Source organism: Taurulus bubalis (genome assembly GCF_910589615.1).
Source record: "Taurulus bubalis genome assembly, chromosome: 14".
NCBI lineage: Eukaryota > Metazoa > Chordata > Actinopteri > Perciformes > Cottidae > Taurulus > Taurulus bubalis.
The window spans coordinates 12,081,769-12,108,409 of NC_136602.1; the positions used below are offsets into that span (position 1 = coordinate 12,081,769).

Below are 26,641 nucleotides of genomic sequence, written 5' to 3' on the forward strand. Positions count from 1 at the left end.
ATCTCTTCAACGTTTTTAATCTTCATCTTTCCGCTTCTGTTTTTGGACATGCTGCGCTTGTTAATAGACAGCCTTGTCTCCTGTCTACATGCCTATTCTGATGGGGATCTACCTCTGCTCGTCATGTTTAGCCCGCTTATCTCACCCACACCTAACGCTGTCGTACTTGTAACCCCAACGTACATATTTAAAATTGCTGCAGATAGTTTGAACATTCCTTAAGGTTTCCTGGAGGAAGACACTGCGTAATGCTGCTGCAGCTTTGTGTCCACTCCTGCCGGCTTAAAACTTGAAACAGCCTGATTTGATCAGCAGTTTGTGAGCAAAAAGATTATTTTCTCCCTTTTGTCTTCAATCCACTAGATTTAGTGTATGTTATCAACACATCTTTCAACCATTTGAAGGATCGGTGAACTGGCTCCCTCTGCTGGTGAATAACTTTATGAGAAAAAGCAAAAAAAGGGCTAACACATTTTCTCTGTTCAAAAGCAGTAAATGCGATTTGCTTGTTGCAGTTGGTGGTTTTTGGCACAAAATGCTGCAGTCTGCTCCAGAGTGCAGCCTCCAGTCTGAGTCCTGTCCAAATGTTCTGTAAGTGGTCCCACCACTGATGATCTGTGATGCCCCAACAGTGACATCAGCCCTTTGTCCATTGGCTGCTGACTGTCAGGCCATCCTCTTCATGGCATGCAACACCTCGGTGTCGATCACGTTGCCAGTCAGAGCTCAGACTCATCACTGTGGACACTCATGCAATTTCAATTCTTGCAGACTTGTGCAACATTGAGGACTTGTTGACTGATGTAATGTTGCTGCTGCTAGCAGCCTTTCTGATGTCTCAGACTTGAAATAATTTTAGATAGTCTAACTGAAATAGGCCGACATGTTTTAATCCCATCGGTGGCAATTTAGGCGCACATTCAGTGAGCGACCAAAGGTGTAAAAAAGATAGAAGGGACGCTATTTTCACACTAAGCGACAATCGTGGGTGTTTACTGACTCCTCACTCTTGGGAAATGACTTGTTACAATAAAATATAGGCGTGACTGCGCACTTTTGGTGACACTTCAAGGGATCCTTTATCTTGTATTAAAATGCTAAAACAACAGGATGGATCCCGCTGTCTAATTTTACTTGTCATTCCTTTGTAAATCTTAATCCAAAAACATCCCTCAGAAGTCCCACCCCTCCCCTCCACATCACTATTCTTTAATCCTAATTTGCACACAAGAAGATTGCTATAAAGGGATCCCTGCGCCAAAGGAAATGGTCCTGAGGGTCAGACGGGGTTATTGGGGAATAAACCCTCCATGCAGTGTTAGGTAGGAACGTCTGGATTAGTGATGCAAATGCCCCATATCTGATCAATGGCTAGGCCTTCCCCCTGCCCCAATGCACCTTTTATTTACTCTTGGAGGGGTCATCATCGGAGAAATTTTCGCTGTTAAATTCTCATATAGTCATGCAGGAAAACGTTGAAATTACAAACATGAGATGGAAATGTCCATTCCGTAAGTGAATCATCACCCCAAAAACACTTTTTTCAACCTGTAAGAAACTATACGTGATTCCGCAATATGACTTCATGCCAGTATTAACAACATGTCAGTGCACAACATCGCAAGTTTTATGAAATGGAAAATTAGTAATTTTCTTGTTTGATAATCCTGTTCAATGCAGTCCTGCCACTGTCACGTCGCGATCGGGAGAAACAATAAAAATGATACCCCCGTGATTATTTCAAGAAACAGCAACCTGCAGTCGATTTCTTAGTGGAAATATCTTTTTTATGTCTCAGATTTTCTTAAATATAATGAACCGGTTTGACCCCATTTTAAATGAAATGGTCAGATGGCACATTGAAGGCCCATGTGAGTAATAGTCCGTTTCAGGGTGATACACTTTGATTCAATCACACCTTTGTTGGACCATGAATTGCTTCCTCAAGAACCAACAGTAGTTGTCTATCAAGCTAACAATTCGTTATCCAGAGGACTATCTCACTAATCCCTGGCAATCAACTGCGCGTTAGATTGATAAAATAAACTTTTTTTTCTCCCTCCGGCCAAAAATTCAAGGGATCAGTGTTACACTTTTCCTATAGGATTAAATAGATCTTCCTTTGCTCTTGAATAGAGGCAGGGAACCTACCGTTGCCCGGCCCTGAAGGCCTAGGGTGCCCTTTTGATCATTTCAGTCTCTCCTCGGTGCAATACTTCTGATTGGCCGAGAGAGTAAGAAGGGGGAAAATCTTTAATTAAGCAGATAATCTCTTGTTGGGACGAGAGCAGCTCCATTTCAGAGCCCCCTCCTTGAATCTTAGAAGCCCTGCTGAAGTTTCCTGTGCTGGTAGCTCAGTTTCCTCTCCATCGTTAGACTGTCTGCAGGCTGTGGACGGGCAAGTCACCGTCACCTGTCAGGATGTTCATGCATTTGGAGGTTTTCTATTACACATTCATTCTCCTGGCTCACATGAGGCCATACTGCTGCTGGTGAGTTTAAATGATCACAAAGTATTATGTATACATTCTTAATTATGCAGTTTGTTTGTGTCCTGATGATGTTCATCTCTCAAACTGTTCCTTTCACGGCAGTGGCAAAACAAGTATTTGTTTTTTTCCAGTATTGTTTGTAAGCCCTTATTTATATGTATTTTCTCTCATGTAGTTTTATTTAAAAGGCACAACCTGACTATTAACATTGCTGAATTTAACAATTGTGCAATTGGAAATAAGGAAGTGTAAAATGTGGATTTGCTGGATCTTTTTTCATGCATTTCACCAATACCACTTTTTTAAAAACGGATTTATAAGTTGTAACTAATGGCTTTATTAGTGCTGCATAAGTAATTTACTAATGCTTTATATATCAGTTGTAAGCCATTATTTAGAACAACATTTTGGTTGCCAGGTTGTGAAGCTATCTGGCCGCTTATTTCTAAAAAAAGGCTGAAAACCAAAATCTATTTATTAACTTATTAACACTTTATACTGTGGACATGATGAGTTAAAGCCATTTATCAATTACTTTTTTTTTATTATATCGACAGACTGGATGGCTTTTTAGAAAGTGAGAAACACATGAGCATTTCAAATTGGACTACTAATTTAGAACAACATTATTTTTGAAATACAAAGGATGAACACCAGTCAAAGAGGTTTGCAGAACCTGCCAACCCAAAAACATTAAGTAAGAAATTGTTGATAACATAGTTATTGCCAATAATAATTAATATATAGTCACTTGGTTAGGATGCCCACCGGTGTCATGGTTTAACATGTTACAAAGCGCACTAATGAGAGATGTTAGCAGAGGAATTTGTGAAGGACACTGAGCTTCCCTGAGTGAATAATCTGTCTCCTTTTCCAGGTCAGTGAATAATTTCTTGATGACTGGACCCAAGGTAAGCCAACTTTCTTTTGATCTTTTCTCCCTGTCCTTTCCCCAAAAGAGAAACAGAGAGAAAACATGGTGTCTGTGATATCTGAACTCGAGTGTTCTTGTACCTGTATGTATGCAACAATGGCACTAATGATATATCAGTGATATTCTTGGTCCTTTGTGTTTTTTCCCCCCTCTGTACACTTGACCTTATTCAGAGGCTCTGCGTATCTGCGGGTTGAATTTTTTAAGAAGCGAGGGCAGGCATTGCTGTAGTGGGTGGTCATCATTAGCGAACCAGACCCCTGTGAAAGAGGTGGCACTCCATCTCCCCAAAGGCCACTTGAGACATATTAGTTATATTATCGTTCACACAGTGTGAACAAGCCGCAGTGAGGCGGGCGAAAGCCAAGGACAGAGCGTACTGGTTTAAGAGAGCTCAACAATTCAGCATATTCACCGCGACTGATAAAGTTTAAAAAGTAGAATAATGTTTTAATCAGTTCACATTGTTTTGGTCATCAAACTGACAATGAGTATAATCTACATGAAGGACCTGTTGATGTGCTGCTATCCACTTTGAAATTCTTGAGATGCAAAGTGGCGAGGCACATTGAAGAGTGAAACATTTGACCCTCCATCGGGAGATATAAATGAAAAGGCGACTGAGGCTGGTTCACATCAGCATTCCTAGTTTTCTTCTGCACATAACATTTGATTTTATAAACCCTGAGTGTGTTCAGAAGTACCAGAAGGGCTCTCATGATGTGTTGGATCTGTGGACACTGCTTGTCTTCAAGTGTCTAATCTCTTTTTTCTTCAAGTGTCTGATCTCTTATATCTTTTGGGCTTATGCAATTTATTATTATAAAAAAAAAAAATGATGTTCTACTAATTTGGTTGGATCCGGTTCATCCGTGAGGATGACGCTAATATATAATTTAATCTTATCTGGGTATCAAATCAAGCCAGATGCTTTAGAAATGTCTCAACTTCCTAGTTATCGTGTGGTCATCGTTGAAAGATGAGCGTGCATTATGTTATGGGTTTAATATGTCCGCTGTCTCTGCTGCTGCAGGCATACCTGATCTACTCCAGCAGTGTGGCAGCAGGAGCTCAGAGTGGCATAGAGGAGTGCAAATACCAGTTTGCATGGGACCGCTGGAACTGCCCCGAGAGAGCTCTGCAGCTGTCCACACACAGCAGCCTGCGCAGCGGTAAGTCCACGGAGCATCTCTGCACTGCAGCTATGCTGAGAGAGAATCCACCTCTGAACGGGAAATGTGCCTAATGGAGTTTCAATTGCGTTTTGTAACTGTCTGCTTATGTTTCAAGATTCTGTGTTAGAGGGGAGTTTTTTTTCCCCCCTTTGTGAAATAGAGATGTTTGCTTAGTGGACACATTCATCACCCTTTAGGATAGTTACAGTGAGCACGGTCGCTAGAGGCAAAACAAACACACTAATCCATTTCCCAACATCCCCCTGAATTACTGCCTCTATTTGCAGCTTATGAAAGCAATATACTGAGATTCACAAGACAAAGAGTCAAATGTTTGGCAATACAAAATGAACTTCATGCAGGGGCAGTTTAGAAATGCAGATAACGTTAAGTCTGGATTTATGGGCCTGGGCAGAAAATGGGAAATTGACTAATTAAGTAAAAGTTTTTTTAAGCTCTTTTATAAAAAATAAAATAAAGACTAAATATGGAACATAAATTGAAGGTAAATTAACTTACTTAGAGAACAGATCAGATAGATATATGTGATTAGATAAGCTATTAATGAGTCTCTCTTCTTACAGCAAATCGGGAGACTGCGTTCGTTCATGCCATCAGCTCCGCTGGAGTCATGTACACTCTGACCAGGAACTGCAGCCTCGGAGACTTTGACAACTGTGGCTGTGATGACAGCAGGAACGGACAGCGAGGTCAGAGAAACATACGAAAATGTGCACATGAATACCCACTTTTGAATCAAATGGCACAGATGATTTGAACTTGATTCTTCTTCACTCTCCCAGGTGGTCATGGTTGGCTCTGGGGAGGCTGCAGCGACAACGTTGGCTTTGGCGAGGCCATCTCCAAACAGTTTGTGGATGCGTTGGAGACTGGACAGGATTCACGAGCAGCCATGAATCTCCACAATAACGAGGCTGGGCGCAAGGTACAGTGGCTGCTCCTACTACACTCCATCCACTTGGCAATGAGAGATGGGCCCTTGATATAAGATGTAGCACAAGTATGTGCTGTTAATGCCTTGATTTGAACCTTACAGTATTTAAACTGGGTGGCGGCTTGCTTGATATTTTGGGAATGTCTCCTGGCCCTCCAACTGATTGCACAGTGTAAAGCACCTTTTGAATAATTTTCCCCTGCTCAGAATTACACTGAGTGTGCCACCCAAGCATCCCTTTCACATCGCTATAAGTGAGGTGCCACTCGTCCCCAATAATAACAGTGTGTTCGGTGTACCAGAAGGGCCTATTTACTAGAGCTGAATGCCCCATATGACAATACCTCAACCCGAGAATCTCAGGATCACTGGTGCAAGCTTAATTAGAGATCCTGGGGAGCCAGACATTGCACAGCATTCTGTATTATGCTGCTTTTTAAAATAAGTGTTTAGTTTTATTCTTGCAATAAGGATCCCACATTTATGTTGGTCTTTGTTTGGCCCCGGGGGAGTCTGAGGGGACCACAGGCGTGCAGCTGAAGTGCTCTTTGTTTACGGTGCCTTTGCTCCCCCCTGTTGGGCCCTAGGATCCCCATGGCACCTGGAGCATCATTGTAACAGAAAAAAATGGGGATAGAAAGAGAGAAAAAATTCTTTTTTTCATTTCTCCACTCAATGGGACTCTCCATTGGGTCTTCTCACACTAGAAAACATGTTGATAATGAACATGCTAAATAAATACTCCTATTTCTTCTGGGGGGACAATAGGACTCGATGTGAAACTTTGATTCAGCCTTACCTCAACAGAAAGTTCATCCCCTCCTCACGAAAAGAAAACGTCCCCTTTCAACCGACAGCTGTTTTGTGTCGGGTAAAGTCAGGAAACACTGAGGACGACTAAGGAACTCAGCTATGGACCTTGAAGCTATCATTTCTTCCTTTCAATGTATTCATCCCTCTTTATACTTCACTGGAAAACTTCAAATTCAATCAGTTAATTTGACAACACATCAATCAAGAGACAATGAACATACTGTCACACACACACACACACACACACACACACACACACACACACACACACACACACACACACACACACACACACACACACACACACTTTTACATAGTTTTTTTGTATATGAGGCTAACATTCTTTAACACAGTAAACTATACATACATTTAATAATATGTTTCTGACATTTCCAGGCCGTGAAGGGGACAATGCAGAAGACATGCAAGTGCCACGGGGTGTCGGGAAGCTGCACCACTCAGACCTGCTGGCTGCAGCTGCCAGAATTCAGGGAAGTGGGGAACTACTTGAAGGAGAAGTACCACAGGGCTCTGAAGATAGATCTCCTACGAGGAGCGGGAAACAGCGCAGCCAGCCGGGGGGCCATCGCCGAGACCTTCAGCTCCATCTCTCGTAAGGAGCTGGTCCACCTCGAAGACTCCCCCGATTACTGCCTGGAAAACCGCACACTGGGCTTGCCTGGCACAGAGGGCCGAGAGTGCCTCAAGAAGGGCAAGAACTTGAGCAAATGGGAGAAACGAAGCTGCAAGAGGCTATGCGGGGAGTGCGGGCTGGCTGTGGAGGAACGCAAAGCTGAGATAGTGTCGAGCTGTAATTGTAAATTCCACTGGTGCTGCACGGTTAAGTGTGAGCAGTGCAGAAAGACAGTGACCAAGTACTTTTGTGTGAAGAAAGGAGGTCAGAGAGGAAGGAATGAGAGTGCCGGTAGCCGAAGGAAGAACCTCAGACTGAGGAAGAAGCACTGAGCCTCTTCATAACGCTGTCATCGTAATTGTACCACTGCAGCTCCTGTCAACACTTAATCTCTCTGTGCATGTTCAGAAAGTGTGTGTGTGTGTGTGTGTGTGTGTGTGTGTTGGACAAAAGCTTAGCAAAAAAGTTCAGACCATCTTCATTCTCAAGTTTGTATTACAAGTTAAAGACAGTGGGATGTGCACAAAGCCACATGATAGAGAAGTTTACAACTTTGTAGAAGTTTTGGTATAAATGTATTTAAGATATATTTTTATACGTTTTTTTTTTCACTGGGCATTTGAGGAGTATTTCTCTGACTTCAAAATTATCCACAACATGATTTATTTATTTTCACACATACACATAAACCTTGGGAATTTTTTTAATAGTTGCATTTGGAGTGATGGATGATCTGACCATTGTGAAATGGCAAATTTAGCTTCTAAAATCACAACTTTTAAGAACCCTTCAGGTATTTCCATTAAAAGAACTACCAGTAATCTTTGTATTTTTCAACTATCACTGTCAAGCTTTGAATTTATTAAGAAATATTTTAAAATCTTTGGGTTAAAGTCTCCTCTCCCCTTGCTCGCCCTGACCTTTGCTGCCCTCCTGTATGTATTTAATTGTATATAAAATGAAGCACTTTGTACTGTATATTGTTAATTTATTGCACATTTCCTAGTTTTTCTTGTTATTAGTTGCTTCCATGGTTTGTTTTCTATTAAATTGTAATGACAAAATAATAAATCCTTCAATCTTCATTCCGCCTGACGAAGTCGCTCATCCTTCTTTACTCCTTGTGGCAGTGATACCTGATGGTTTTGCAGTAAACACAACTTTCCTTTCACATTGTTCACATCGGGGTCAGGATACTCTGGGGCAAACCAACAAGAATAAAAAAAACTTCCAGCGTACTCTTCGTTCCATCACGCCTTTCTCAATTTCGCCTCAACAAATACCTCCCCGTTCTTTCCCTCATCATGGTAATCCTCAAAGAGCCCCCCTAACTCCCAAGCGCTTGGAAGTTTCTTTACTGTTTAATACTAGTTTAATTAACTTTGTCCAGACAGAGTAGGGCCGTGGGGGTGGAGGGCATGAGGCAAGTTGCCCTTAAAAATCATCCTGCCTCTAATTTTGTATGCTAATCTCCTTTTTCACGCCGCACCTCCTTAGGAGAGGGGGAAAGAAATGTTGGGAAAACTTTGGGTTGCCTGTGCAGGGCTTCCTGCGGCTGTTTTATTTCTGGGCCCACCTATTTGGATCCTTTCACTCCTCTAGGGCCTTCCTTTGCTCGATTTAACAATGAATGCAGAGCTAATCAGCTCTCTCGGAAATGCACCACTGTCGAGGAAGGTAATCCCTCCTTCTCTACTCTCAATGGGCTGTCGCCTTCTAAAGGACTTTGGGAAAAGGCTTTGCACTGATTCACACTGTTCTCTCAAAAGAAGTTAGTTCAAGTATTGTGCCCAAACAAGTGGGTTTTATAAACACATGCTTGCCAGGATACTCACCCCACCTGCAAGTAAGAAGTGCCAGGCCCAGGCAAACTAGCACATGGCAGCCGAAGCCGAAACCCTTCAGACGAGATGGGACATGAAAGAGGAGATTAGAGGTCCCATTGAGAAGGGGGCGTTCATTTCTGCACCTTCCTCCTTTTACTCAATAAAGTGTCAAGGAAACACCTTGTTGACATCTTATTTACCAAATAATGATCATAATCAAAACTCCTCCCTCGGATGACCCCTGTGGCTGGCTGGATTGCTCGGCCTGGCATGCAGCGAAACCCTCTCACCAACAAAAGAAGCAGCATACCAAGCTTTTGCCCTGCGGCTCTGTGGAAGTTCTGCAATGTACTGTGATAGGGAGTACAACAGGGCCACATCAAAATGTTCATTCATAGGATTTTGAAGATAATGCAAAGTTAAGGTAGGACACACATTTTGGATTAAATAGAACAAAGCCACTTTAAACTCGATGTGCAGAATTAATTGATTCCTATTTGGGACCTTTTTCTTGGTTAAACATGCCATGCTGTCCCGCGTTGGCTCACTATCAGCAGAAAATTGCCGTCTTATGCCAAGATGAAAAAACATATCTGACAATGGAATGTCTGTTGACGCAGCAAGCATTTAATGTGTGGGAAAGACGATGGAAAAACTTGTTTTGCTGTTTTAATGATCAGCAGTTTGACACACCTGTGGCACGGTTCACGTATTCAGACAAGACCTGCAGTTCATCAGCAGTGGAGATGAAAGAGTGGAAATTAACTAGCACTATAAATATATGTGCTTAAACTGGAGACCTAACGTCAGGTGGTGGACTGCAGGTTCAACTGAGAGAAGCGCAAAAGAGTAAATGAATGCTTATATAGCACAAAATTGGCACTTACCCTTCACCCTGCTGCACTATACTTCTCTGCTTTAATCAGGGGTGTGTTCTTAATGGACTATTATGAATAGAACATGAGATTCACATGAAGAACCAGAGGCCAGAGTTGAGGCTAAAACCTGAATTACAGACATACAAGAACATGGCTTTATCATCAGCATTCTCTCCGTCAATTATATTCCCTCGAATGAACAACCACACAAATGCAAAAATGGAAGGGAGATGAACTGAATGAGACACACACACACACATTATAACGGCGTGTGAAACAGCACACAAGGTTGATCATGACACATAATTTCCCAGAGAGTGACGCGACCTCCGACCGCGGGGTCTGAACTTCCGTCTCCCGGGCCGGCCCTGCCATGTCCAATTTGCCGTAAGCCTGAGGTGGCGGAGGGAGAGTTGACACCACAGAGGAAGAGTGGGGTTTTAAGCAGATGCTTTCTCACAGAGCTTCAAAAATCAAGTTAAACTTCTGTACACCAAAAAGTATTCATAGAAATGTGTACATGTTTTTTTAGTACTAGTATTTAGTAGAGAGGTAGAATGTGATTTTGTTTAAATTAGTACTTTATGGCTCTGCAACATACCACATATATATATATATATATATATATATATATATATATATATATATATATATATATATATATATATATAAATAATATAGACTAATAATAATAATAATACAAATTTCTCTCAGGTAGCAAGTGATAATGCAATCATTGAAAGATGGGAAAACGACTTATAATGCTTCAGAGAATCCGTGGCTAATAGGATTTATGGCTTAGGGGTTCTGAACCTACAACACCTAGAGGGGCGAGGGTCAATATGAATGTGAGAGAAAGCCAGATGAGTCCAAATGAAAGCTCTTAAAACAAAAACTCAGCGAAATAACTTTACCTGTGTGTATATTTGTGTCGGTTTGTTAGCTATGATTACATGACCACAAGCTCAAGAAACATCAGACGCTTCCACTCATCAGGAAACCGTTTCATTGTAACAGTATCTCCTCAAGAGAGTCTTTGTTTTGACAGCAGTCCATCCGCTGGGGAGAAGGCGGCCGCGGTGTATGTTTGTTGCTATCAGCAGGATTGAGATAGAAGCTTCTTGAGGCTCACCAGGGTGGTCAATCTCCTGGTTCTATCTGCAAAGAATGGGGAGAGGGGAGCATCGGGGGATCAGCTCAGCTCAGCTCACTGATCTGCACAGGAAACACAGAGCATGGGAACCCACCAGGGAGCCCTAAACTAGTCCCTGCCGTGGAAACCTGCTGGTAAAGCCTGAATCAAGGGAAAACATACAAGATGTATCAGGTTTTACAGACACTTCAGGAGATGCATTTGAGCTGAAATTCTGCCTTTTTGTGGCTTTAAAAAGGGTCCAGAAAGGTTTTAAAACGCAATGATCAAAGTGATTGATAAGATTTTCTCTATCTAGTTCAATGCAGTCTGACATTGAAAAAAACTGAGCGAGAATCCATCACCTGATCAGTCCAGTGAGCAAGGTACTGTGTGCACTCTTATCTCACAAAGAGGGATCAATACAGCAATGTTGAGGCAATGATGACAATAGTTAAATATTGAACGAGGATTTCAAAAGTGTTTGCTCAGTTTTTCATGGCCATATCTTCTCACAGACAGAGAGAGAGAGAGAGAAAGAAAGAGAGAGAGAGAGAGAGAAAAAGAAAAAGAGAGAGAGAGAGAAAGAGAGAGAGAGAGAGACAAAGAGCAGGGACAACTTCTCAACCTGTCTGATGAATAATTGTGTTGTACTTCATCTGTGACATATACATTACTGTGTATTATTGCACATTGTTCAGACCAACACTGGTGGAAGAAGTATTTAGATTCAAGTTGTTTAAAATACACAAGTATTACCAGCTAAATGTTCTTAGTGTCAAAAGTAAAGTACATATTATGCAGAATGAACCCTTACAGTGCTATTATTGCACTTTAATATTGTATTTGGTCCAGATGGAACTGCTTTTAGCAGCTATTTACTGTATAGGGTGGTTTAATGCAATACAATGCTTTGTACATTATTTGTGCTATAGCTGTGAAATTAATAGCAATAAAGTTGCAATAAAGTAGCCCAAAATTGTACTAAAGTTCCATAACTGAGGGAATTTAAAATTAACCCCTGCATGCAACTTAGATCATGTATTATGGTCACTAGAATAGTCACTTTCAGAGTTTGTATATAATGTTTATATTATACAATACATCATTGTTTTTATTACTATACTTATTATAATGATTATCATTAAGTCAATCATGGGTTTTTGTATTAAAAAATGTATCTGCAATGTCTATTTTGTGGGGTAAATGTAGTGGGACAAAAACATACAACATGCCCTCTGAAATATAGTGTAGACATATAAAGTATACTCAAGAAAAGTAACCTTTTTTAACATGGGTAATGATAATCATGACGTGATTTGAGCACGCTCAATGACCTTTCTGGCGATGCATTTCTTTTGGAAGAACGGCAAGAAAACCAAGTACAACAGCGCCCTCTCGCGGCCAGGGCGCTTTATTACAGGACGAGCACTGAGCCACCCGGCACACTAGGTCTCGCTGTCTGGAATCCGGGGCAGTCGGACTGTGGAGCTGTTCCTCTTTCTGCTGCAGGAGGAGTCGTTTGCTTTCTGGCTGTCAGACTGGTGTGTAAACAGTCCGGAGCAGAGCCGGAGAGGAGCTGCTGCGGGACGGCGCACATCCCCTCCGTTCCTTTGATAACGGTGAATGGGAAAGCTGGCGCAGTCGTCCCGCTGCTGACTCTGCAGCCCAGCCGGGTGAAACCAAAAGACCGGAAGAAAAAGCGGGTTATCGCATCGCGAGGAGGACGGAGGCGGCTCATCAGCGACCATGGCGGCGGCCACCGTTGCGGAGGCTGATCCGGCGGCGAGCGAAGGCGGCACTGGTTTCACTGGCGTCCAGAACTGGGACTGGGATGAGGCTCAGCTCCGAAAATACTCTTTCCTAACGCAGCCCATTCCCAGGCTGTCTCACACGGACCCCAGAGCAGAGATGCTGATAAACAACGAGGTAAAGCACTTCATTCGCTGGCTGAAAGTTTAAACACCTTACTTCTTGTAAGGTGTATTGAGATATTAAACCTAATGTAAGAGACCTCAGACCTTTTCATAGCAAGAACCTACACCATAAAGCAACAATGCACACTGCCTCAGTAATGTATGGCGAGGTATTTTATTATTGGGTGGTATAAGTATTTTATTATTGGATGGTATAAGTATTGTATTATTGGGTGGTATATAGTATTTTAGTCTGGTGTTGAGTGAAGGCTTTCATTGTAGGTCATCCCAGACAAATGTATTCAAAGATGCGGCCTATAGTTTTAGATGGTGAGATCCCAGTGAAACAGAAGTTAGAGCATCTTCAGCGTCTGCACTGGGATTACTGGGACACTGGATGTTGGAGTCTGGGTTTGTGTACAGTTACAAGAGCCAAATCCTTAGCATTTGATTGGACTGCTATAAAGTGTACAATGTAAATACAGAGCTCCAGACTGCACACCTCCCTTGTTGCTATAACGTGCAAATGAATTGATGGATGTCACGATATTATTGGCTGAAATGAGTTGGTAATAGCCTACGTAAGCACACGTTGTTATAGTTTGATTTAGAAGAAATGATGATGATTGGATTCTGATACAAAAATACAAAGAAAATTGTGTATTTATTTGATTATTTTTGCGTTATTTTGACAGTGCATAATATGAGCAGAGATGTGATGTAAAAAGGTTATCTATACTTTTAGAGGTGCATCTATAGAGATGAAACAACAATATTAGTGACAATAACAGATGTCCCAAAGTAAGTAACAACAGAAATGCATTTTTTCACGTTTGGTCATCTGCACATGGAAAGTTTTAAAGTGTGACTTTGCTTGCTATCCGTGAGCATTTTATACTTTTGGGAATGAAAGCATAATGAAACTGCAAAACCCGTTGGAATTCAAGTCCAAGGATAATTCAATCAGCGATGTCACATCATGTTGTTTGCATTTGACATCTGGTTGAAAACACCTGTGGACATCATTGTGTCTCACTCAGAAATACATCATCGAAGGAAAAACAGCTGAAACAGCTGTAGGTTTATGTGTAAGCACGATCAGGTACTCGGATGGAGGCACCGCTAACCTTTTGTCTGGACGACATAATTACATTTCTGAGTGGTATTGGTTTAAAGCAGGGAACAAGCTTTTTGACTTCCATAAAACCGACGAGAAGGCGTACAATAGGAATACAAACCTCATTCCAGCTCTCTTTATTTTTAGTCAGTGTCGATGCCAGCTGGAGCCTTTCCCAGGAGGGTTGTGCACCTGTTCGACATAGACAATAAGCCTTTTCAGAAATCTCTTGAAGGGGCACGTCATCATGCATATATAGAAGTTCATGACAATATGTTATCATTTGTTATCACATCTAGATTATAAAGGAAATGGCCTTTCACTCCACCCTAAACGGTTCTGATGAATATTACTAAACTCCCATTTCCTTGTATTTACTGCACAAACATTTTCATTTTCATTAATTAGACACAACCGTAGTTTGTGTTTGTCGCGATGAGGAAACCTATTCACACGAGTAATGCTTTATTTAAGTTTCGCACCCAGATATATGCAAAATGATAAGTTAACATATAAAATAGATTCTGCATTATGATATCTGAACCCTTCTCTTCTGTCCTGTGATTCTTGGTGCACAATAGAGATGTCTCATTCGCTTCTCAAAATGTACCAGGTTCTCTATTTCCACTCAGCGCTCAATTTTCAGCTCTTGAGAAATGTAAAAGGCACACTACTCCTGCCATAATTCTATTTTTCGATTGTGCGTGAATCGTCTTCAGGTCAGACAGGTAGATTATGTGTATGACATGTTAAGGAAATACATATTCATTCCAAATGATTTCAAAGCAAAAAGCAAAAAGTTGTATCGTCCATGCTGGCTCGTTATTAAGATTCAAGATTCAAGATATTTTTATTGTCTTATGCACGGATAACAGATTGTTTCTCCGTACAATGAAAAGCTTATTTTGGTCCTCCTTACACACAGAATTACAATAAACTTAAGGTAAAAAAAAGATTAGAATTAAGAATACAAAAAAACATTGCTATACATGCTAATAGTATAAGAAGATAAAAGAAGACAACAAATATGACAACAGTATTGCAGTATAGTTATTTGATCAAAACAACAACAACAACAATAACAACAACAACATCCCAGTTAAAACCCTGTGGAGCGCTGAACCCTAGGGTCATAGGTCATGTTGCTGAAAACCTGCAAGTCGTATCAGGGCTTAAAAATGATGTAAGATACATCTGTATAAAATAAGACGACCCGCAAAAACGAACACATTATTTAACTCTTCGGCTCTCGGTTTCACTTTCACCAGAGTCCGCGGTCCCAGAGCATGGTGGTGCAGAGCGAGAGAGAGCGCGAGAGAGCGAGAGCGAGCGAGAGAGAGAGCGAGCGAGAGAGAGAGAGAGAGAGAGAGACGTAACGGGAGCGCGCCCAGCGGTCTACGTTCAGTTAGTCACGTAGCCCTCGGAGCTCCGTGTGTCCATTGCCATAAACTGTACTGCGCGGGCGCGTGTTGGGATTTATGTTCCTTTTTGCATAAAAGGTTATGAAAGACATGCATACAGTATTTTTGAGATATTATGTTGGAGAAACACAGACGCAACATGATGCGCAGTAATGCAAAAATGTTTAACATGTTTTTTTACTTTAACAAAAAAAATTTATAGAACAGTTTTTAATAATAAAATGTTTCCCCTATTTTATGTAGTACATTAACAATAGTCTGATATATGATAAAGTTAAACTATTAATTGCAGTTATGCAACTACTGTAGATGAAGAAAAACAATACTTACTTGTTATAATCATGATAGTGGATCAGGAAATGCCACAAAGAACAGTCACTTTAAATGTATGGACAACGTAACCCCTTTTGTCTTGCAGTGATTATCCCCTTGCTCTATCGAATTTGCTTGTTTTTGCTCGTTCTATTTGATTAAATATCAGTTTTTCTAATATGACTGAAATGTTCTTCATCTCTTTTCAGGAACCTGTGGTTTTAACAGACACAAACCTTGTGTATCCAGCTCTTAAATGGGACATTGCATACCTCCAGGAGAACATTGGGAATGGAGACTTCTCTGTTTACACTGCACAAAACCACAAATTCCTCTACTATGATGAGAAAAAAATGGCTAATTTTGAGAACTTTGTCCCCAAGTCACAACGAATGGAAATGAAATTCTCTGAATTTGTGGATAAAATGCATATAACGGAGGAAATGGGAGGAGAGGAGAGGTAAGATGTATTCATAAACATATTTTAGTTGGAAAATGAACATGATGAAAGCTATTTGTTTATGTTAACTCTTTCTGGGCTGATGCTCAATCTAAACAAAATCCTCTATTTGAAGCTCAAGAGACAGTCTGCAGGTGTGTTTGACAGTGAAGGGTGTTTTCTCTCATGACATGTTATTGTGTGCAGGAAGGTGGAGCAAATGACTAAGCATTTACACATGAGAAATATCACTGACCTGACCTGCAGCACGCACACACACACACACACACACACACACACACACACACACACACACATACACACACACACACACACACACACACACACACACACACACACACACACACACACACACACACACACACGCACTGATCACTTACTAAAGTGAAGTCACTGTTTGACTCGTTGACACTCACAGCGGCTCTAACCTCTTTGGATTTTGCTGTCCACTTCCTTCAAAGTCATATTGTTTCTCATGCTGTAAAGGAGTTGTACCTGAAATAGACGTACACTGTAAAGAAGCTTATGACCTTGAAGACACATTTATAGCAAAAATGAGCTGCGTTGCGACCTGCTTCAGGTCGCAGAGAGTAAAGCAAGGTGGCTCATACATTTTGCATGTCTCTTTTCTCCTGCATTTCAAGGGTATACCTGCAGCAGACCCTGAATGACACAGTAGGGAAGAAGATTGTTGTTGACTTCCTTGGTTTCAACTGGAACTGGATCAACAAGCAGCAAGCCAAGAGAAACTGGGGACAACTGACATCCAACCTGCTGCTGATAGGAATGGAGGGTAAGGGCTCTCACAGATGTTATCCACTGTGAAAGAGATGCAGTTTCTGTTGTATAATGTCCTAAATGTTGTCTAAATGTCTGTTAATATTCTGTCACTAGGCAACGTGACACCAGCACATTACGACGAGCAGCAGAACTTCTTTGCACAAATTAAAGGCCATAAGAGATGCATTCTCTTTCCTCCAGACCAGTTTGAGTGTCTCTATCCATATCCTGTGCACCACCCCTGTGACCGACAGAGCCAAGTAAGTCACGATATGTAGAAATCCAAGTAGGGTTTAATAATATGAACATATAATTTAGCAGATTTGTGATTCAGTTCTGTTATCTTCATCTACAGTGGTAGAGATTATTGACTTAAAGCTCTCAGAGGGAGACAGACACATTATTTGGTTATGAAAAGGTCTCAATTGAATACTGATCTATATGACTTGCATAAGTAAAGCGTCTCCTCCTCCGGCCGAGAGCAGAGCTTTGCCTCAATGCTTTGCCGCTTCCAGCTGGCACTAAACATGGAGCTTTCTGAGGCAAATTTGTGATTTGTGATATTGGGCTGTACAAAATAAATTGAATTGAATTGAATTGAACATAGACAGCACGCTGCTGGTGACCCAGGCAGTAGTAGACTGACCCCTAGTGTGGTGAGAGGTTTTCTCTTAAGGGAATCTGGTACTTGGAAACACTACCATGTTTGACTACAGGGGTCGCCAAAATCAACACAAAAATGAAAGTTTCTTGGAGTAACTTTATTTAAAGTTATTATGAAGATTAATGTGTTAAGATGACTTAAAATAAGGGCATACATAAACACTGGCACATTAGTGTGCATTTACTTACTTTAAAGCAAATGTAAGAATAGCAGGAAGGAATAAATGTCTTTTACTTTTAATAAAGTTGGATGCACGAGGTTCAGTATTTTCATGTTTTGTAATGAATCCATATTTTTCTTTTATAGGTGGATTTTGATAACCCTGATTATGAGAAGTTTCCCAATTTTAAAAATATTGTTGGTTATGAGGCTATTGTGGGCCCAGGAGATGTGCTCTACATCCCGATGTATTGGTAAGAAGTACTTTGGCATTTCTAGAGATATTCTGTATTACTTATGGAGCAAAATTATCTCCACCACCAAATCACTTGATTATCTCCAGGGTATTGAGTTTCTTGGATGTATTTCAGGATGATATTCTTTGATTTAACAGCTCAACATGCTGTTAGAAAATGATCCATCAATGTGCTTCCTTTATGAGCATTAAGTGTGCCTTATTGTTCGGCCCAGAATTGATAGACATGCATGCTGTCGAAGGGAATTACTGTATAATGCAGTTGTAATTTTTGTCATACATTTTAATGTGTTTAATCTATTAATTCACAGTTAGCGCAGGATATTGGTGTTATTTTATAAACTACTCTTAACTGGTAAGAACTGCTTTGACAGCCAGAGTTTATTAATACATGTCTTCTTTCCTCAGGTGGCATCACATTGAATCACTATTAAACGGTGGAGTGACGATCACTGTAAACTTCTGGTACAAAGTATGCACATTTGTTGTTTTAACGTTATTTTAATTGTGTTGCCTTACCACCACATGTTTCTCCATACTCACTCATCTTTCTTTTGAATCATTCACTCAGGGTGCCTCCACACCCAGGAAGATAGAGTACCCCCTCCGAGCTCATCAGAAAGTGGCCATCATGAGAAATATTGAGAAAATGCTGGGAGAAGCACTAGGAGACCCACATGAGGTAAAATAACGTACTTTTATATCCTCTTCCCAATACAAACTCTTTCCTACCAGCTGCATTAGTCACACATGAATGTCGCGCTGCCACTTTCTAGAACATCAAATCAGATCGACATTTAGGTCACCTGTTACATGAAATCCCTGGGGCACGCTGACCCTTCCAGCAACCCAATTAATGTGAATATTCATGGCGTATCTGATTTAGTACAAAGGAAAGATAAATGCAGACTGGGACGAGGAGTAAAACAATGCAATATGTCGGACACTATGAAGCAGCTTATGCTAACCAAGAGTCCTTTTGTGTTTCTGTAGGTTGGACCTTTACTGAAAACCATGATCAAGGGGCGATATGAGCAGGATCTCAGTTAGAGCCCCGCTCCTAAAACTTCATCAGACTGCTTTGGAAACTGTTTGCCGTGTGAAAGTGAGACTGCTGCGTGCATAATGCACATTCTGATGTCGGAGCTACGCATCACTTTTTGGCAATGAGCGGCCATATTGACACCATTCTGCTTTAGTCGTCTCCAAGTGCCACGGTCATTGGTCATTGCCAATACATCCATCAGAGAAGAAACATCTGACTAACTCATTGGAATCCGCCCTGCTTGAAGAAGTGTTTTTTTTTATTTTGTCTTTGCGAAGAAGGCCTGATTTGGCTTTCGTCCAGATGTATTTATGTGAATTAGTGTCCTCTCGACAAAATTCAAGCTAATCGGTTGTTGGGTGCATTTGCTCATCCAGTTGAAGTTGTCTGAGATCGGTACCTTTGGAATAACTACAACATTTGACCACTAATGGATGAGTCAAGGGGTATTATATACACAGTACACATCAGTTAAATTCAGAACATTTCTTTTACACATGTAAAAACACAGCTGTGGGTTGATTACTAAGTGTGGAGTGATCATATTGTATTCTCCGTCTTTATCACAAAGACAGCTTTAAAACTGACGTGGTGCATACCTTTAAAGACGACGGGTCTTTTAAGTGTCTTTAATATATTTAGCCACGAAATCTGCATCATCTCCACGCCTACCTACATGGTTTTAGGGAGTGATCAGCAAGAATCTTCTGTTGCAAAGAGGAAAGTATAGGCACGGTATTAAACACAGAAGTACAGTGATTAAAAAATGAAATTAAATATGATCAAATATGTGTGGGTACTCATATAATCAGCTGAAGGAAAAATGTAACTGCTTGCAGCTAAATTGTTTTAACTGAGTGATGCTGCTTTGTGTTTATTTATGCTCCTGCTTGTTTGATTCTTTTGACTTGACTGAATGTGCTATTGTGCTTACCAGTTAAAGGTGAGGGGGCACTGGAAATAAATCACATTCTGCCATCTTAGTTACACAGTTAAGGAAATGAAACAAAATAAAGTAAGGCACTGCTTTGGGAAACTGAAGAGAAATAACTGGTGACGCTTTTTTCTGATGGTAAAAACTGTAAAAAGGGATTAAAGTTAGCAGCTTCAATGATAAATGTTAAATCAACAGACTGAAGTAGCAGGGCCATCTGCTGGGATGTAGCTTATGTACCATCTAGCTGTCAAGTTGGACAATATTGTACATCAAATACAACCAAGCATTATGCTGTAATAAATGCAGCAGATCTGAGATGAAATGATTCTGCAATGTGTACAAAAGTCTAATTCCAGATTTTCATAAAAAATCCCCTTATTTTCACTTACATGCAGCCATATTCTGAAGACCTTTCAAGTGAGAGCAACTTGAAGGATGCAGGTCTCTGTGCAAGTTTAAAGTGGTCTTCAGAACGGTTGTAAAAATGTATAAAAAGGGGAGGATCATTTCACATGTGCTGTATGTGCCAAACCAATATACAGACCAGTAGGTGGGCGTCTCCATACTCAGACAGCTTTGTTTGCATGTGTTATTGGATGAATTGCTAAGTGGTATAGGAATATCCAAGCACTTAATTAACCAGGAATATACAGGTCTTCAGGGTTTGTTATGATACAGTTTTACATTTAAATTGTTGATATCATGCATATCTATTTCCACAATGGAACAAATACACTTCCTCTGTAGAAAGAATTTACTTGATGTTTCACCGCCCTCTTCTATTGATGGGTAATGTTTACTGCACGTTTGTGCCTCGCTTAACAATGGCATGGCACTAAATGCTGCAATGAGTTGATTTTTATATTTTTATTTTATTGTCAAAATGTTTGTTTTCACTCTGGCCTTAAACAGCTTTAAATGTGGGATTGAGTCATATAAATAGAGGCATGTTTTTATGAATGGATGCCTGTTTTTTGTTTCAAACATACAGTATGTGCTCTCCTTTATCGTCTGATTAAAGTTTGTTTGCAAAGTTCTACAGTACTGAGTTCTGTGATGATTTCCTATAATCAAGTTATGGAATAAAATAGTTGTTGCCTTTGAACTAGTATCTTTAGAAACATGAGTGAACAATTCAAAGAATACAAGGTGAGTGATCTACAAAAATTAGTATTTATTTACTACAAATTGTGCATCAGCGGTTTCTCAAAGCACATGGTTAAAACAGCTTCATCTAGTAATTAAAGACAACATTGCTGCTGATAATCAGTAACAACACATCTTTTCAAACAGTTGATTGTTACACCTACGCTAAAAAAAAAAAAAAACACACTAGATTACCACCAATCAAAAACAATTGCTTATAGTTTCTAAAAGTGGATGCATAGAAGAACACAAATAAATGACAGTATATATTTGTTGGAGGAAAACCCCCCCTGACCAACCCATTTATCAGAATATACAATTCCACAACCAACAATTACAAGCGAAGCAAAATTCACGAATGTGGTGAACGGGGCCGTGATAGAGGACCACTTAGTAACACAGACCCTGAAAGCAACGGCCCTCTTCACAATAAATACATGATCGGAGACTTTGCAAATCTAAACATCTATATCAAAAATAAAGCAACGCTGTTGGAATGAACTTGAAAATCAGGTCCTCCCACAGCATTTTTGCAAAAACATTTCGTGGCGACCATAAGTCATCCACTTTATTATCAAAAAAAATGAGTGCCGTAATAGTAGGTGCTCTTGATAATTTAATGTGTGGTGCTGGAAATAGTATGAATTAATTTGTTTTCCATTTTGTTTTAAAAAAGCTTAGTTGTGTCAAGATCTCTCAGGTTACAGCCACAAGCTCACACATCTCACTTTAGAAGGTTGTCATGTTTCATTTTTATAAAGTTGTTTTTCATTTTAGAAATTCAAGAAAACATTTACTATCATGTAAAACGTTGCATATCATCACATACATTTCCTGTATTTGCACCAAGGGGGAGAGGATGAAAACCAATCAGAACTTTTGCCTTCCTCTTGTGGACTTAATTGCTCGCAGCATATTTACTTGCTATGAGGACAGTTCAAGGTTGTGCTAGTCGGCCTCGAAAGCATAGAACCTCCTTCAAAAGTTATCTGGAAAAGTTTGTTAAAATCTTGAACAGATTCAGAGAAAAACATTGTCCAGATAACTGTTAACCTGCTTCGTTACATACTCTTTTCATCGACATTCAGTACACACGATAGTCGAGTCTTTGTAAGTAAACACTAGTGTAGGTGGATCATGAGAACTATAAATGAGACCACATCCAACAAAGGGAGACCACACATCTAACTCGCTGGAGCTACTCACTGCACAAATGTTCATTAAAAAACCCTACATGTTTCAGAAATGAGTTTTCCTTTGAAAACCATTTTATGCACAACAAACTGTCCAAATCACAAGGCTATGATATGTACATAAATAAAAGCAGTTGAAACTTGTAATGTCCAGAAGAAACTCGACAGCACCACAAGAACGTATTTACAGAAAGACCATAGATTCATCTCTACATTATCATGTCATGATTATGAATCTATGGGAAGTTAAAATGAATATAAATTAAAAACAACAACAATGAATGGGTAAAAAATTACAATAATGTTAGTTTAACATCAGACCTGCTGAGATGGCAAAAAAGTAGATGGAGAGGTTAGGCCGTTACACGAACGAGAACACACGTTACAACAACCTCACCAAAATGTCAAAAGCTCCTCAAGTAACTGAAAGAATAATCAAATGTTTTAACAAAGGCATAGAATGGTAGCAGAATTTAAAAACAAGCCACTGATACATTAATAAATATGTTCCTTTACTTGGAAAAACTCTTTAAAAAAAAAAAAAAAAAAGTAGGCCAAAGTAACTTGATAAATAAAAAAAAAAGTGTAAACAATATTGTCAGTAGTTGCGCTTACACTTTTGTGCTCGTCATCAATGGAATCGATACTTCCGTGAAGGCTTGAGGTTGACATACGTCTTCTTCATGTCCTCTGCTTCATCTTTCTTCACGAGCTGATACCGCTCTCCTTTAGTGCTTACCACCTGGTTACCGTGGTACCGAACTAGCTTCTTTGGAGGCTGTAAAAATCACATCAGAATGCAAGTTGTATTGCATGAAACATACAGCATGTATATACACTGTATGATAGAGTTGTATAGTGAATAGAGAGTATAACTTACATCCTTTGGGGCGACAGGCCGGTGGGTTTTCTTATCCTCCTCCCTATCCACCAGCATGTATCTATGGAGATGAAACATAGTCATAAACATAGAAACAAATAGATAGATATTTTTATTGTCATATGCACAGTAGTGTACAATGAAAAGCTTATTTTACTGGGTCCTCCTTCCACACAGAATTACAATAACCTAAAAAGGTAAAAATTAGTGCCAATAGTAAAGAATATATTAAAAAAAAAAAAAAAAAAAAGGCACAGAAATATGAGAACAGTAAAAACAAAGTGAGGCCAACTCTGCAGGATAGTAGCAACCATACTCACTTCTCAAGGATGCTCTCTTTAAGTTTGTGGTCTCCTTGTGAGGAACTACTCTTCCGATGGTTTACCTGAGGCAACAGGACAACATCAAATCAGACCACGCACATGCGCGCGCGCAAACACACACACACACACACACACACACACACACACACACACACACACACAGAGAGAGAGAGAAGATACTTACATTATGAGGAGTGGAGCTGAGTTGGACGTCACCCTCTATGATGAGGCGTACAGCCTCCTCCATGTCTCCTTTGGCAATACACAGGGCGCTGCGGGCCTCAGACAGACTACACTTGGGGAACATCTCTAGCAGGTGCTGCTCCTGGGACTCCCACTCGGGCACTGGTAGCTGGACATACACACACAAATATCAGCTCACTCTGACACATTTAAACTATGGATATCAGCGGTAGGACAAACAATGATGATACGTTAATGCATAGTAATTAAAATGCTTCAAGAAAGGGAAAACAATGTGCAATGATTACCTTGGCAGTGGCGCCCTCTGCCTGTGTTTTAAGGCACTGCGTCTCTGCTGGTGGCGGCTCACTGGGCAGGGTGGTGAGTTTCAGTAAGTTCTCTTCTCTCCTGGCCTTGAGCGCAACTTTTTCTTCATCAGTTCAAAAAGAAACACATCAGCACACTTTAGTATAAATGTTGAGCTGAGGATCTACGTCTAAAATAGGTGGCACTGCCCAATAAAAGTTTTTTTTTGTGACTCATTTGGTAACATGACAAGAAGAAACCATTTGGAAAGGGTAGGACTCCCACAGTAGTTTACTGCATGTATTATACATACTATTAATTTTAAAAGCACTACCTGAGGTCCGAGCGCTGGTTAGTTTTGAAGCCAGATTGAACATCATTTCACAGACCTTGACACTGCAAAATTAAATGTTTTTTTTAAGTTTGTGATAACAACAGATGACATTACAATCAAAACAGATAAAACAAAAAAAAGGCTGTCTGTTTACCTGTCAATTTCGGCAAAGCCAGGTATGTAAGCTTCCAACATCTCTGCACAGACCTCGACGTCAAAGTTCTCCTCGACACTGTGCTGGGAGCCGAGATCCTCCAGGACCCCGGTGATGTAGGACAGGAGCACATCGTCCAGTGTGCTGCGTTCACGGGGAAGAAGAGGTTACACACCGACTGGACGGAGCTTGTATGCAAGTATGCAACACATGGGGGGTTATTTACCTGAGATCAGCATCCGGGATGTAAGCCTGAATAAATTCATGGAGCGCGCTGTGGATGATTTTGTGGAGGTCCATTACGTCCTGCAGCGCAGCAGAGGAGACAGAGTAGTTAACCTAGTAGCTAGCTAAATTAGCATCTTTCTCACGCAGCCATGTAATCCCGTCAAACTGTATTAACAGTGTCACTGGTCGCTAACCAACACGCGTAACCTTCGTCTTCGTATCTTTCTCAGAGAAGTCGCGGTGGGTTGTTAGCGAACTAGCTCTAGCGGGCATCGGTTCGCTTCCTGCGAGCTAACGAGCTAACGCTGAGTCCAATAAACCTCTCGGGTTGAAGGTCAGCGCGACTTTTAATGGAGTTAAACTTACTGTGATAAATATTACGGAGACATGCAGCTCTCTGCTCCCCCAGCTGCGTTAGGGGATGTGGGTCGGTGCAGCGGTATCCGTGCTACTTGTTAGCCCGCACGATTCAAAACATTGGCACGTCATTTCCTCTGATTACGCAGCGTGGCTGGTGTGTGTGTGTGTGTGTGTGTGTGGTGAACTTATTTAAATGCTCAACCATAAAAGGAGGGGATACATTATGCATCGTGAAAAACAGACAGCAAATTGACACCAGTTCAGCTGAGATTAGACACTGAAGCATCTTTTAGAGCTGAAATTCGTCAATTAATTTAGTTAGTGACAAATATATCGACCATTTCATTCAATTCATTGTCTTGCAAATACCTGCATAATTCATAAAGGGCTTATTCACCACTAAAACATAGTCCCGATTGACCTTTTTTAGTTGCTGATCAACAACTATTTTTTTCAGTCATTTTCAAGCACAAATGCCCCAAATGTGCTTGTTCGTGCCCCTCCAATGTGAGGATGTTCAGTTCTCTCTGTTTTAAGTAATTTGAAACAGAATATCTTTTGGTTTTGGACAGGACAACATATTCAAATATTATATTTTATAGCAATAACATTTTTCATAATTTTCTATCATTTTATAGAAAGCACTAATTTATTAATAGACAATAGTTAGCAGATTAATTGAATATGAAAATAATTGTGACTTGCTGCCCTAAACTACATGTAAACTATGAAGATACGAAATTGAAAACCATTTTCTCATTTCCCTTCTTTTCTAAAATACTACTTCTAAAATTATTCTAACTACAATTATTTAAAATGCTGCTTATTAAATGTTTAACAATTGTCCACATAACAAAAGTTATTTATATTATATGTCACAACATTGTTTCCAATATGTTTTAAGCAGGGCTTGGTGATATTATAGAGAAACCAAATATCACAATATTTCAGACAAAATATTTCAATATCGGTATTGCAGCAATATTCTAGGGTTGTCTTTTGGTGGTTAACATACTTACACAACACAATTTTCGATAAATCATAAAAAAATACAATCGGCTAAAACAAACAAGAAGGGACCTCTACATTACTATTTGTTCCAATGATATATTTTACTGCTGCTCTAAGAAAAGTGCATCAGAAACACAATACGCTAGTAATGGCTCTAATATGTGTCCAAAAACTGTTCAAGGTTATAAAACTATGTGTTTCAAACATACAAATATTTTTCTTGTATTCCAGCTTTCATCAAATATTAAACCGAAGCTGCTAACATGTTTGATCTAAATTCTTTCCTAAATAAATGCGAACCTTTCTGTGACCTTCCTGACTCACTGTCTGAACATCGGTCTAGCCTACATTAGGCCAGTAAGTATTCTACTCTCACTTGGACATTATCTTATATCTTTGGCCAGAACCATACATAGTTGATGATCAAGGTGTTATCTGAGGCAACATCAATGATGTCATCAGATCCTGCTCTCAGTTACCTCCGCCTGTGTTGGTATTATAGCAGATATGTACTTGTGAATCATTAATGCCCATTCAATTGTTTCCCTACTCCCTTGGCAGTATCTCTCGCCGGCTGTAGTATTTCATGGGGGAAATATGGTACACGCTGCTGATAA

General features: G+C 40.2%; 3 protein-coding genes across 3 annotated transcripts; 2 read left to right on the top strand and 1 right to left on the bottom strand.

Annotated features, from left to right (window-relative positions):
* Window positions 1-2,421: 2,421 nt before the first annotated feature.
* wnt8b (wingless-type MMTV integration site family, member 8b) lies at window positions 2,422-7,335 on the top strand (the record flags this gene model as incomplete). The annotated part of the gene is made up of 6 exons (XM_079230299.1): window positions 2,422-2,492; window positions 3,370-3,403; window positions 4,460-4,598; window positions 5,186-5,311; window positions 5,405-5,547; window positions 6,766-7,335. The coding sequence occupies 6 exons, from the start codon at window positions 2,422-2,424 to the stop codon at window positions 7,333-7,335; spliced, it is 1,083 nt and encodes a 360-aa protein (XP_079086425.1).
* A 5,199-nt stretch (window positions 7,336-12,534) lies between these two features.
* Window positions 12,535-20,942, top strand: hif1an (hypoxia inducible factor 1 subunit alpha inhibitor). Its single transcript, XM_079229307.1, has 8 exons — window positions 12,535-12,768; window positions 15,815-16,065; window positions 16,710-16,858; window positions 16,960-17,105; window positions 17,816-17,922; window positions 18,333-18,396; window positions 18,496-18,606; window positions 18,918-20,942. Exons 1-8 carry the CDS (start codon window positions 12,589-12,591, stop codon window positions 18,972-18,974), a joined length of 1,065 nt encoding a protein of 354 aa, XP_079085433.1. The 5' UTR covers window positions 12,535-12,588; the 3' UTR covers window positions 18,975-20,942.
* A 1,934-nt stretch (window positions 20,943-22,876) lies between these two features.
* Window positions 22,877-24,725, bottom strand: cuedc2 (CUE domain containing 2; the record flags this gene model as incomplete). Its single annotated transcript, XM_079230091.1, has 8 exons — window positions 22,877-23,023; window positions 23,126-23,186; window positions 23,446-23,510; window positions 23,633-23,800; window positions 23,940-24,070; window positions 24,272-24,333; window positions 24,426-24,569; window positions 24,652-24,725. 8 exons carry the CDS (start codon window positions 24,723-24,725, stop codon window positions 22,877-22,879), a joined length of 852 nt encoding a protein of 283 aa, XP_079086217.1.
* Window positions 24,726-26,641: the final 1,916 nt, after the last annotated feature.